The 12,531-nt window shown below is 43.8% G+C and overlaps 1 protein-coding gene across 2 annotated transcripts in view; it reads right to left on the bottom strand.

Moving 5' to 3' along the window:
* PECAM1 (platelet and endothelial cell adhesion molecule 1) overlaps positions 1 to 12,226 on the bottom strand; it is a 69,060-nt gene extending 56,834 nt beyond the window's left edge. Inside the window, exons 1-2 of one of the 2 annotated variants that reach the window (XM_030843355.3) lie at positions 12,041 to 12,226; positions 1,537 to 1,601 (exon numbers count right to left, since the gene is read on the bottom strand). In XM_030843355.3, coding sequence (XP_030699215.2) covers positions 1,537 to 1,601; positions 12,041 to 12,100 — 125 coding nt within the window. In that variant the 5' untranslated portion in view covers positions 12,101 to 12,226. Of the gene's footprint in view, positions 1 to 422; positions 575 to 1,536; positions 1,602 to 12,040 lie in introns of those variants that run through there. The other variant, XM_060290345.2, reaches the window with a different exon arrangement.
* Positions 12,227 to 12,531: the final 305 nt, after the last annotated feature.

Genomic DNA, 12,531 nt, shown 5'->3' with positions numbered 1-12,531 from the left:
ATCCCACAACTTACACTGTGCACCAGAATAAATTCCAGATTCAACCATCTGAAGGTACAAATGAAACATAAAAGTTCTAGAAGAAAACATAGAAGAATTCCTCATGATCTTGAGCAAAGGCTGGTTTAACTATGACTTAAAATCCAGAAGTCATAATATGAAAGACTGATAAAGTATACTCCATGAATAAATGTTCTGCTTTGCCCCCCCACCCCCAAAAAAAGTTCAATCAAGAGAAAAACTATAAAAAAAAAAAGAGAAAAACTATAAACTGGAAAAAATATTTGCAACTCACATCATAGACAAAGAGCTAACCTCTCTGATATGTAAAAAGCTCTCAGAAATCAAGAAGAAAAAGATCAACAATACAAAAGGAAAATGGACAAAGGAAATGAACACACAGATAACATAAGAAAAGTTACCTGAAATTTATTTTTTAATTTTAATTTTTTTTGGCCATACTGTGCAGCTTGTGGGATCTTAGTTCCCTGGCCAGGGATTGAACCCGCGCCCTCGGCAGTGACTGCTCAGAGTCCTAACCACTGGACCACCAGGGAATTCTCAGAAAAGTTACCTGAAATTTAGAAATAGGCAAAAAGGATTACAGTGTATTCTTTCAATACAGTACTGGGCATTGACCAGCAGGCTCTCCTAGGGATTACCTGACTCTCTAAGGGTACATAAATCTTTGTTTGAATTGCTACTTACTATTGACTATTGTCAGTAAAGGTAAACATTCACTTACGTAAAGTTGATAGCAATGCAAAAGATTTTGTTACCTGTAGTGGGTGGTGGAAACTGGGCAACTAGGAATTTTTCATTGTAAACCTTTCTGTACTTTTTAGTTCTTAAGTTATGTGACTTTTTATCTTTTATTTTTGTATTACCTTTTACATTTTTAAGAAATTGGAAAATTTAACAGCTTTATCGAGGTATAACTGACATACAACACTGCACATATTTAAAATTTACAATTTGGGAACTCCCTGGCGGTCTAGTGGTTAGAACTCTGCACTTTCACGGCCATTGGGGAACTAAGATCCCACAAGCCGCTGGGTGTGGCCTAAATAAATAACAGTTACAATTAGAAGAGTTTCGACATGTGTGTACCCTGTGACATGACCACCACAATTAAGAAAGTGAATATATACATCACCCACAATAGTTTCCTTGTGCCCCGCTGAAACAGGAGGGAAGTGGGCAGGGCACAACCTTTAAAAGAATGACATAGCCTGAGGACACAACATAAACTGATCAGAACCAAATAGGTCCAAGACAGCAGACAAGTCGACTTCCACTAGACCTTGAGCTTCAGTATACCTCACTGTAACACATCAGCAAGCTAAATGACACACCCACAGGCCCCATGACAGTCCCAAGGCTGACCATAAGGGTCAAAAAGTGGGTGGTAGCCCAATTCCTGGAAATCCCCTCTCCTTCCCCAAAATGGCTGGAATACTCCTCCCACTCATTAGCCTATGAAATTACGCACCCCTATAAAAACCGACAAACCCCATACCCTGGTGCCTTTCTCACCTTTTGTGTTTCTCTCTGAATAAATCCACTTCTTGCTTATCATTTTGTCTCTTGCTGAATTCTTTCTGCAATGAGACATCAAGAACCTGAGCTTCATTAAGTCCTGAGACCAGGTGTGTAATCTCAGTTAACAGACCGTGGGTTCAAATCCCAATCTGAGTTACATTGTTTCACCTTTGCAATCCTTTCTTCCCTGAATCCCTCTCCCCACACCCACCACCCCCTATGCAAACATGATCTGCTTTCGTCACTATGGGTTAGTTTGCATTTCTAGAATTCTATTTAAATGGACTCATACGGTATGCACTTTTTGTTGGTTTTTTTGGTCTATCTTCTTTCAATCAGCATAATAAGTACTTCATCCTTTTTACTACTGAGTAACATTTCATTGCATGAAAATACGGGTTTGCTTATTCACCTATTAATGGACATTTGGGTTGTTTTCAGTTTTGAACTAATACAGATAGAGCTGCTATGAACAAGCCTTTGTCTGGACACATACTTTCATTTCTCCTGCATAAATACCTAGGAGTGGAATGCATGGGCCATAAGGTAGGTACATGTTTAGCATTTTAAGAATCTACCAAACTGTTTACCAAACTGATTACACCATGTTACAATCCCACCAGCAATGTATGAGAGTTCTAGTTGCTCCACATCCTCATCAACACTTGGCAGGTCAATCTTCTCAATTTTAGTCATTCTAGTGGGGAGCATAGTGCTTTCTTATTATGGTTTTAATTTGCATTTACCTAATGACTAATGACATTGAGCATATTTTTATGTACTTATTTGCCATTTAATGGGTCTATTAAAATCTTCTGCTCAGTTATTAGCTAGGTTGCTTGTTTTCTTAGTGTTGTGCTTTTAGAATTCTTTATATACTCTGAATATAAGTCCTTTATCAATTATGTAATTTGCAAAGATTTCTCCTAGTTTGTGGCATGTCTTTTTATCTCCTTAATGGTGTCTTTTGATAAGCAGAAGCTTTAAATTTTAAAGAATCAAATCCAATTTATCAATTTTTCCTTTTATACATCATTCTTTTGGTGTCACATCTAAAAAATCTTTGCCTATCAAAGTCTCAGAAATTTTCTCCAATGTTTTGACATTTCGATCTATTATCTATTTTTTTAATTAAAAAAATTATTTATTTAATCTATTTATTTTTGGCTGTGTTGGATCTTCATTGCTGCATGTGGGCTTTCTCTAGTTGTGGCGAGTGGGGGCTACTCTGTTGAGGTGCACGGGCTTCTCATTGCAGTGGCTTCTTGTTGTGGAGCACGGGCTGTAGGCATGTGAGCTTCAGTAGTTATGGCATGCGGGTTCAGTAGTTGTGGTTTGCAGGCTCTAGAGCACAGGCTCAGTAGTTGTGGTGCACGAGCTTAGTTGCTCTGTGGCATGTGGGATCCTCCTGGACCAGGGCTCGAACCTGTGTCCCCTGCATTGGCAGGCGGATTCTTAACCACTGTGCCACCAGGGAACTCCCTATTATCTATTTTGAGTTAACTTTTGCACATGATGCAAGGTGTGGATCAAAGTTCTTCTCTCTTTTTTTTTTTTTTTTTGCATGTGTATGTCCAATTGTTCTAGCATCATTTGTTGAAAAGACTATCTTTTTTCTCCAGTGAATTCTCTTTGCACTTTTGTTGACAATGAGTTGTCCATATATGTGGACATATATATATTCTGGAGTTGCTATTCTGTTCCATTGATCTATTTGTTTACCCTTATGCAATACCACACAGTTTTGATTTCTGTAGCTTTAAAATATATCCTGAAGTCAGATAGTGTTAGTAGTCCTCAAACATTTTTCTTCCTTTTCAGAGTTATTTGGACTACTCTAAACCCTTTGCCCTTCTATATCATTTTAAAAATCAACTTTTCAATTTCAACCAAAAAAAGCCTTCTGAGATTTTGATTGGAATTTCATTGAATCTATAAATCAATTCGGGGAGAACTGATGACTTAACAATACTGAGTACCTGACCCATGAACATGGCATATCTCTCCATTTATTTAAGCCTTCTTTACCTTCTCTCAGCAATGTTTTATAGTTTTTTTAAAATAAATTTATTTATTTTATTTATTTAATTTTGGCTGTGTTGGGTCTTTGTTGCTGCACACGGGCTTCCTCTAGATGCAGTGAGCAGGGGCTGCTCTTCATTGCAGTGTGCAGGATTCTCATTGTGGTGGCTTCTCTTGTTGCAGAGCATGGGCTCTAGACCTGTGGGCTTCAGTAGTTGTGGCTCGCGGGCTCTAGAGCACAGGCTCAGTAGTTGTGGCGCACGGGCTTAGTTGCTCCATGGAATGTGGGAATCTTCCCCCACTAGTGCTCGAACCCATGTCCCCTGCATTGGCAGGCGGATTCTTAACCACTGAGCCACCAGGGAAGCCCCAATGTTTTATAGTGTTCAGTATATTTTTCATTATAAACCTTTGTGTCCTTTTTAGTTTTTAAATCATGTGAATGTATCAGGGTGTTGGAAATCACTTAAAATGGCTGCTGTATCCACCCCAGCCCAGCCCAGCCAGTACAGCAGGGTCACCTGTGCTGAGGCCCCAGAGTCACGTCAACATGGGGCTGATCCTTCACAGGACTTGTGGATCCTCATGGGAGAGCCTCCCTTGCTATTCTCCTCAGGTTTGTCTGTCTGTCTGTCTCTCACTCTCTTTCCAGGGGAACCACTCCTTCTAGTTCTCAAGGAAATCTCTTCCTTCTCTCTTATGACTTGGCTGTGAGATAAGAACTGAAGCATATATTGTCCATCATTTATTTTATTCCTTGAAAAGATCATCATGCTCCTTATTCTTTATTTGTAAATAAGAATGTCTTATTAAAAGTTAAAAAAGTATAAAAGGACTTTTTTTTCCTATTTCACCTTTTTAAAAATAGGAAATCAAGTGGCTTTTTATGTGTGTGGCCCCCACATATATTCCCCTCCCTTCCTCTGGTTCTTAGTGGATTCCTTGATTGGGGGAAAACAAAAACGAAAAAAAGGTTCCGCATAGCTATTTTAGCTTCTTGGTAACTAAACAAGGAACTGACTCCTACATTGCCAGGGATGAAGACCCCAGGAATGCCCACCAGGCAGAACAAGCTCACCCAGGGCCCTATTTCTACCACAGTACTGCTCTCTTCTCCCTCTTCTCAGCCGAAGGGAAGGAGGACAGGGTGTTTTCTACATGCGGTGCTTCTGCCTTCAAAAACCGGGGACGTCACCTTTCATTTAACAAATGACATATCTGAGCTTCAGAATCCCGGTTTTTGGTGGAGAGTGTTACATTCTGTTTTTAATATGGTTATGGAACTAACTCTGGCATGATCCATATTACGCCTTTGCTCCTAATGATATATAGATATACTGTTCTCTTATATCCCACCATTCTCCCCTTTTTATAAAAGGTAACATAAATAAATATGCTTGCATTAGAAAAAACAACACAGGGGCTTCCCTGGTGGCGTAGTGGTTGAGAGTCCGCCTGCCGATGCAGGGGACACGGGTTCGTGCCCCGGTCTGGGAAGATCCCACACGCCGCGGAGCGGCTGGGCCCGTGAGCCATGGCCGCTGAGCCTGCGCGTCCGGAGCCTGTGCTCCGCAACGGGAGAGGCCACAACAGTGAGAGGCCCACGTACCGCAAAAAAAAAAAAAAAAAAAACTATGAGAAAAAACAACACAAAACAGGAATGTCACAAATCTAAATCACAGCAATCCATTAACCGCCTGAAAAAGCTGCCTGGTGAAATAAACCTCAGGAAGTGGTTTTTCTGAGAAGCTGGGGTGGGTGGGGGAGGAAGGGCGAGGGAGGCAGGCGGCAATCATGGCAGAGGGCTACAGGCACTGGGCAGAACTGACCTCCCATCTATTTCATGACTACACTGATAGGAAACAAGATATCGGCCATTTCCCCCAGCCGTGACCTGTGACCAGCCCGGGATGGGAGGTCTGATTAATTAACCTTGGCAAGTTTACGAGTGGGACTAATCCCCCACTGCCAGATTCAAAAGTCACCTAACGGGAGAATGTACACGTACTAACACACAGATCAGAAGCCTGGGTTTCCAGTCCCTTCTCTGCAGCTTAACGGTGTCAGTGTTTTGAGGTTCACTTTCCACACCTATAAAATGGGAATAACATGCCCACTCTACCCATTTCACAGGCTTGTCATGAAGAGAAAATGACAGCTAGTATTTGAAAGCACATTTAACCAGCGGGGCACAATAAGAACGGAATGTGGTAACAATATAAACAACAGTAGTAATAACAATAGTTGTAGGTCTGCTTTGGGCCCCAGGTTGCCCCACCTGAATTGCTGGTCTGGCAAATCAGCCGTCTTAATGAGCTCAAGGGGAGGGACTCAGAGCCCCTAATTCAATGCCCACCCAGGTGTTGTCCTCATAGCCCCAGTCTGGCCCCTTGCAAAGGTGGGCAGCTGGGAAAAAGGGAAGTAGGTTGGGACATTGTGGAGTGGTCAGTGCTGTTCCTTCCCCAGCTGGAGCACCCCCTCCATTCCACTGACAGGACACAGGGCTATATCATGATTCATGGCTGTGGGCATTTTTGCGAGCCCCTTCGTCCATTAAAAAAAAAATTATTTGGGGGGAATTCCCTGGTGGTCTGGTGGTTAGGACTCTACACTTTCAATGCCGTGGGTGCAGGTTCAATCCCTGGTCAGGGAATCAAGATCCTGAAAAAAAAAAAAATTTATTTTGGCCATGGCACAGCCAAAAAAAAAATTATTATTATTTTTCATGGGCCCCTAAAAGTATTGTTGTAGGCCCTGGCACTGTGCCTCCTGGGCCTAATGGCTGAGTTGGCCCCGACAGCAAATCAACTGCACAACGGCCCAAAGGACCAAGGGGTCTGCTCTCTTCTGCCCTGAGTAGCCCAGGCACTGGCCTGGAAAGAGGGGCAAGAGCTTCACCATGGGACTTCCCTGGTGGCACAGTGGTTAAGAATCCGCCTGCCAATGCAGGGGACATGAGTTCGAGCCCTGGTCTGGGAAGATCCCACATGCCGTGGAGCAACTAAGCCCGTGAGCCACAACTACTGAACCCGCAGGCTACAACTACTGAAGCCCGCACACCTAGAGCCTGTGCTCCACAACAAGAAAAACCACCACATTGAGAAGCTTGGGCACTGCAACGAAGAGTAGCCCCCACTCGCCACAACTAGAGAAAGCCCGCATGCAGCAACGAAGACCCAGTGCAGCCAAAAATAAATAATTAATTTAAAAAAAATACTCGATAGGTATTTGTGCTTTCCGTTCTCAGAAACATAAGCAACAAAAGAAAAAATAGATAAATTGGACTTCATTGAAGTTAAAAACTTTGGTGTTGCAAAGGACACTATCAAGAAACTGAAAGGCAATCCACAGAATGGGAGGAAATATTTGGAAATCATATATCTGATAAGGATCCAGAATATTTAAAGGACTCTTATGACTCAGTAACAAAAAAAGACAACCATTTGTTAAAATGGGCAAAGGACTTGAATAAACATTTCTCCAAAGAAGATATACAAAGGCCAATAAGCACATGAAAAGATACATAACATTATTAGTCATTAGGGAATTGCAAATCAAAACCATAATGAAATATCACTTCACACCTACTACGATAGCTAAAATTGAAAAGACAGACGATAATAAATGTTGACGAGGATGCAGAAAAGCTAGAACCTTCTTCACACAACTGGTAGGATTATAAAATGATGCAGCCACTTTGGAAAAGAGTCTGGCAGTTCCTCAAAAGTTTAAAAAATATAGTTATAATATGACCCAGCAGTGATTCCACTCTTAGGTATTTATCCAAAAGAAATGAAAATGTGTCTACAGAAACACAAATGTTTATAGCAGCATTATTAATAATATCCAAAAAATAGAAACAACTCAAACGTCCACCAACTGATAAACAAAATGTGGTATATTCATACAATAGATTGTTATTTGGCAACAAAAAGAATGAAGTCTTGATACATGCTTACAATATGGATGAAGCTTGAAAACATCATGCTAAGTGAAAGAAGCCAAACATGAAAGGCCAAATATTATATGATTCTATTTATATGAAATGTTCAGAATAGTGAAATCTATAGAGACAGAAAGTAGATTAGTAGATTTAGGCTTACAACATATAGACTTATTTTTTCACAGTTCTGGAGGGCAGAATTACAAAATCAGTACCACTGGACTGAAATCAAGGTGTCAGCAGAGCCACAGTCCCTCCAGGGGCTCTAGGAGATCACTTGTTCTTGCCTTCTCCAGCTTGTGGCCGCTGCTGGCATTCCTTGGCTTGTGGCCGTATCACTCTAACATTAGGCCATCATCTTCTGTTCTGTCTTCTCCTCTGTGTGTCAAATCTCCCTGTGCCTTTCTCTTTTATTTTTTTTTGGGGGGGCCATGCCACGAGGCTTGTGGGATCTTAGTTCCTCGACCAGGGATTGAACCCGGGCCCTCGGCAGTGAAAGCACGGAGTCCTAACCACTGGGCTGCCACGGACTCCCCTGCCTTTCTCTTTTAAGGACACTTGTGATTGCATTTAGGGCCCACTCAGATGTCCTGTATGGTCTCCCCATCTCATCCCTAACTTAATTACATCTCTAAAGACCCTTTTTCCATATAATGTAAGAGTTACAGGCTCTAGAGGACCTGATATCTTTGGGGGCCACTCTCAGCCCTTTACAGAGGGTATCATGATCCCTGTTACAGATGGAGAAGCAGGGCCAGAAGGTGAAGTATCAACCAGTTCTCAGAGTCACGTCTGCCTGCCAATGCCTGTCTGGCTGCTCCAGGGCCTCCAGTAACTGACCTTGTATAGCACCTTCATAAGCAGAAGACTCAGATCCAGCTCCTGACCTGACACACACACGAGTCATGAGATCAGGACCCATTTCCCAGGCATGTGACCTGGGCAGTTGCACAGGGCCCTGAGCTCAGAAGGGTCCATATTTGGTTTAATACCCTGTGGAGGCATCTTGAAATTCTTAATAATATTTTCATTTTGCAATGGATCCATACATTATGTAATGGGTCCTGCATGTGATTTTGAATGAGAAAAGGAACAGATGAGATGAGGTGGGTGGAAATGTTCCTGCACACGCCCTCCCATCAGCCCTGGAAAGTACCAGTCGCCCTGCCCCTGCCCCATCAACCTGCATCCAGGCTTCTCTTCTGCTTGGAAAGCTCTCCCTGGCCCCCTATCCCCATCTAGGTAACTTTTCCCCTCCAGGCCCAGCTCAAAGGAGATTCCTGGACCAGAGCAGGCCTCTGGTTGCATGTTCTCAAAGCTCCCCATATGCTCCTTCATAGCTCCTATCACTGTTGGTAACCCCATATTTATCTACATGATCCCCAAGAAGCATCTCCCCTGGAATGGGTCTCTTGGGCTTACCCCAGTGCCCATGCAGTCAACACAATGTCTGATATAGTGGGCCCCGCATAAATTTCTGCTAAATGAGTGAATGAACTGGAAGCACAGCCGGATGTAAACAGTCATCATGTGCGGTAGCCATGCACAGGCCATGGTGTCAAATTAGCTCCAGATGGCTGTCCTTAGCGCTGAGCTAGGCTCCTTAGGGCCAGATAGGGCCAGTGTCAGTTCCTAGCACCGGGAGGCAAGATTCAGCTCTGAAGGGAGGGCAGGCCAGACACCAGCGCAGACGACTAGGGCTTGAGGAGCCCACAGGAGTGAAGAAGGAAGTGTGTGTGGTGGTTTGGGAGGCCCTGATCCCCTGAGGGGCCTGAGTGGGCAGTAGCCTCAGCCCAAACATATGTTCTCCCTTTAGGTGAGAGGTGGTTTGGACTGGAAGTGGGCCAGGCCAGGCCTTCCAAGAGGCCCATGGTAATCACTTCTGACAGGCTTGGGTGAGCTCAGGGTAGGGCCACCAGAGACAGGAAATAATAATGAAACCGTGCAACTCAGATTGGGACTTGAACCCACGCGGCCAGGACTTGTACCTGGCCAAAACCCACAGTCTTCCAACTGAGATCACAGCTGGTTTCAGGACTTAATGAAGCTCAGGTTCTTGATGTCTCATCACAGAAAGAATTCAGTGAGAGACAAAGTGATAGGTAAGAAGTAGATTTATTTAGAGAAACACACTCCACAGACAGAGTGTGGGCCACCTCAGAAGGTGAGAAAGGCACCAGGGTGTGGGGTTGTCAGTTTTCATAGGGGTGGGTAATTTCATAGGCTAATGAGTGGAGGAGTATTCCAGCTATTTGGGGAAGGAGTGGGGATTTCCAGTAATTGGGTCACCACCCACTTTTTGATCCTTCTGTTCCGTCTTGGAACTGTCACGGCCCCTGTGGGTGTGTCATTTAGCCTGCTGCTGTGTTACAATGAGCGAGACTCAAGGTCTAGTGGAAGTCGATTTGTCCGCCATCTTGGACCCATTTGGTTCTAATCAGTTTATGTCAGGTCCTCGGGCTATGTCATTCTTTCAAGGGTTGTGCCCTGCCCCCTTCCCTCCTGTTTCAATAATACCTGATATCCAGTTACATTTTCACAGAAGCAACAAGTCATTTTTTGGTATGTCTCACATCTTACATGGGACATACCAAAAAAATTATTTGTTGTTTATCAGAAACTCAAATGTAACTGGGCATCCTGTATTTTAACTGACAACGCTTGTTCAGGACTCCTTCTGGGGAGCAGGCTGTGCCAGGAATGCTTCAGCTAAACTGGAGTCATGTGTAGAAAAGCCAGAACTTTCAGGGGCTGAAGCCGTCCCTTTCCTGATTTTTGCTTTTTCAGGTTATCCAAGGGACACGAGGAGAAACAAGGCACTAAGTCGGGCTGCAGATGGGAGGGAGTGTCAGGAACCTTCTGCTCCAGGCCAGGCCCCATAGGGATGAAACAGCGAGGATGCCCTGGCAGAGGGGATGGCGTCTCTCAACCCTTGCAGGAAGCAGGCTAAGCACCAGGTAGGCCTGGCCCTGCCCTCCAGGGGTTTGGAGGGGAGGCTCCCCTATCAACTGACCGTTCAACAGTCAGTCTGGCTGCTGAGAGAAGCTCCTCCTGGGAGATAAGCACCTCCTGGGACTGAGAGGTGGCCTGCACTGGGTGTTGCTCTTTAGTTTACTTCATCAGTCTAAGGTGGGTAATGATATCTACCACCAGGGCAGTGCCTTTATCCATCTTTTTGACAATTGATTCTATCCTCTGACTTCTCCCTCCCAGTTTTGTGTCATCCACAGATTTTATCAGAAGGTCACCAGAGTCCTAATCCAATTCATTAATAAAAATATTCAATAGGAGAAGAATGAAGATAGAGCCCTGCGGCACTCTACCAGAGACTTGCCCCAGGCTGATCTTAATCAAAATTCTTTTGATATAAATGTTCTGCAAGCTATAAATTCCCTCATTCTACTACCATTTACTCCAGCCTTCTCCATGAGGATGTCTCCATATCAAAATTCTTTTGATATAAATGTTCTGCAAGCTATAAATTCCCTCATTCTACTACCATTTACTCCAGCCTTCTCCATGAGGATGGAGAAGACATCTCCATCCTTAGATGTCTTGATAAATTCCAAAAGTAACGATATATCCATTAGATGGTGGCTGCTCTTGATACTACCTTAGCAGCAGTAATGATAATAATAATAATAAAAAATGGAGTAATTTTTGTCCTTACCCTCCCCTTTCTGTCCCTTCTATCCAAGACTGAGGTAAACTTTGCTAAAATAAGAGGAAATCCAAATTGATTTATCCTAAGTTCATGAAGAAATTACCCTGCCAGGAACAACTCTTGGAGGAGGATGTGGGAAATGGTCATGGTTTATCTGAGGATCAGCAAAATGAATTTTAGATACAAAAAGTGACTTAGGTTTAAAGAACAGGCAGTTTCAGCTTATCATCAGGTTTTGATTCAGAATTTTGTTTTAAGTTGGCTGTTGAGCAAATGTGAAATGTACTCAAAAACAATCTGACAAACACTGATTAGGTTCTCTGGAAGCTCCCAGAAGCCCTCTTCAAAACCATTTGTCTGCAATGAGTTGAAACTACACTGTGAGCAGCCTGAGCCCCTTGTCTTTTCTTTTCTTTCTTTTAAAAAAAAAAAAAAAAATTTATTTTTTTGGACTGCATTGGGTCTTCGTTGCTGCGTGCGGGCTTTCTGTAGTTGTGGCGAGAGGGGGCTACGCTTCGTTGCAGCATGCGGGCTTCTCATTGCGGTGGCTTCTCCTGTTGCAGAGCACAGGCTCTAGGGCACGCAGGCTTCAGTAGTTGTGGTTCGCGGGCTCTAGAGCGCAGGCTCAGTAGTTGTGGCGCATGGGCTTAGTTGCTCCGCATGTGAAGCATGTGGGATCTTCCCGGACCAGCGCTCGAACCCGTGTCCCCTGCATTGGCAGGTGGATTTTTTTTTTTTTTTCATCGGGTAGATTCTTAACCACTGTGCCACCAGGGAAGTCCACCTCTCTATGACTTGCCCACTTCTGCACATAGATTCTAGGAATTTAAGAAAGAAAATTGCTTTAAAGTATTTAAAACATTACCTACCGGCGTGATTCTCAGTCCAGTGTGTGTGTGTAGCTTTGTCTGTGCCCAGCTGGCTTTCATGAGGTCGGCAGAAGTGCGTGTCCATTTCTTAATGTGATCATCTATTCGTCACCTCGGTTTTAACAGGAAATCTGGCTGGCGCAGCCACAGAGGAAGCAGAGGCCAGGGCTTGTGAGGGCCCTCTCTCTTCTCGGTTCTCAGGGGATCCCTCCATTCCCTGCTTTGAAAGGAAACAATGGTTCCTGCTGAAGAGGCTTCACCTCCCCAGCCTTCTGGGCTAAGCAGGTTGGTGGTATTCCTGAGCTGGACGTCCAGGTGATGACGTTGTGGGGGGCAGACTTGTTCCCTTCTCATATCTAGCCTGAACCCCAGGAAATGTACTGAGTTTTAAAAAAGGGGGTGGGGGTGGGGATAGGGACTCCTAAAACCATAGATCACAGGGGCCTTGATATCCATCCTCTACAAAATTCTAGCAGATTACTTATTAGGTA

The sequence above is a fragment of the Globicephala melas genome, chromosome 20, assembly GCF_963455315.2.
Source record: "Globicephala melas chromosome 20, mGloMel1.2, whole genome shotgun sequence".
NCBI lineage: Eukaryota > Metazoa > Chordata > Mammalia > Artiodactyla > Delphinidae > Globicephala > Globicephala melas.
Note: the sequence above shows the minus strand (reverse complement) of the source record. Positions and strands in the feature narration are given on the sequence as shown.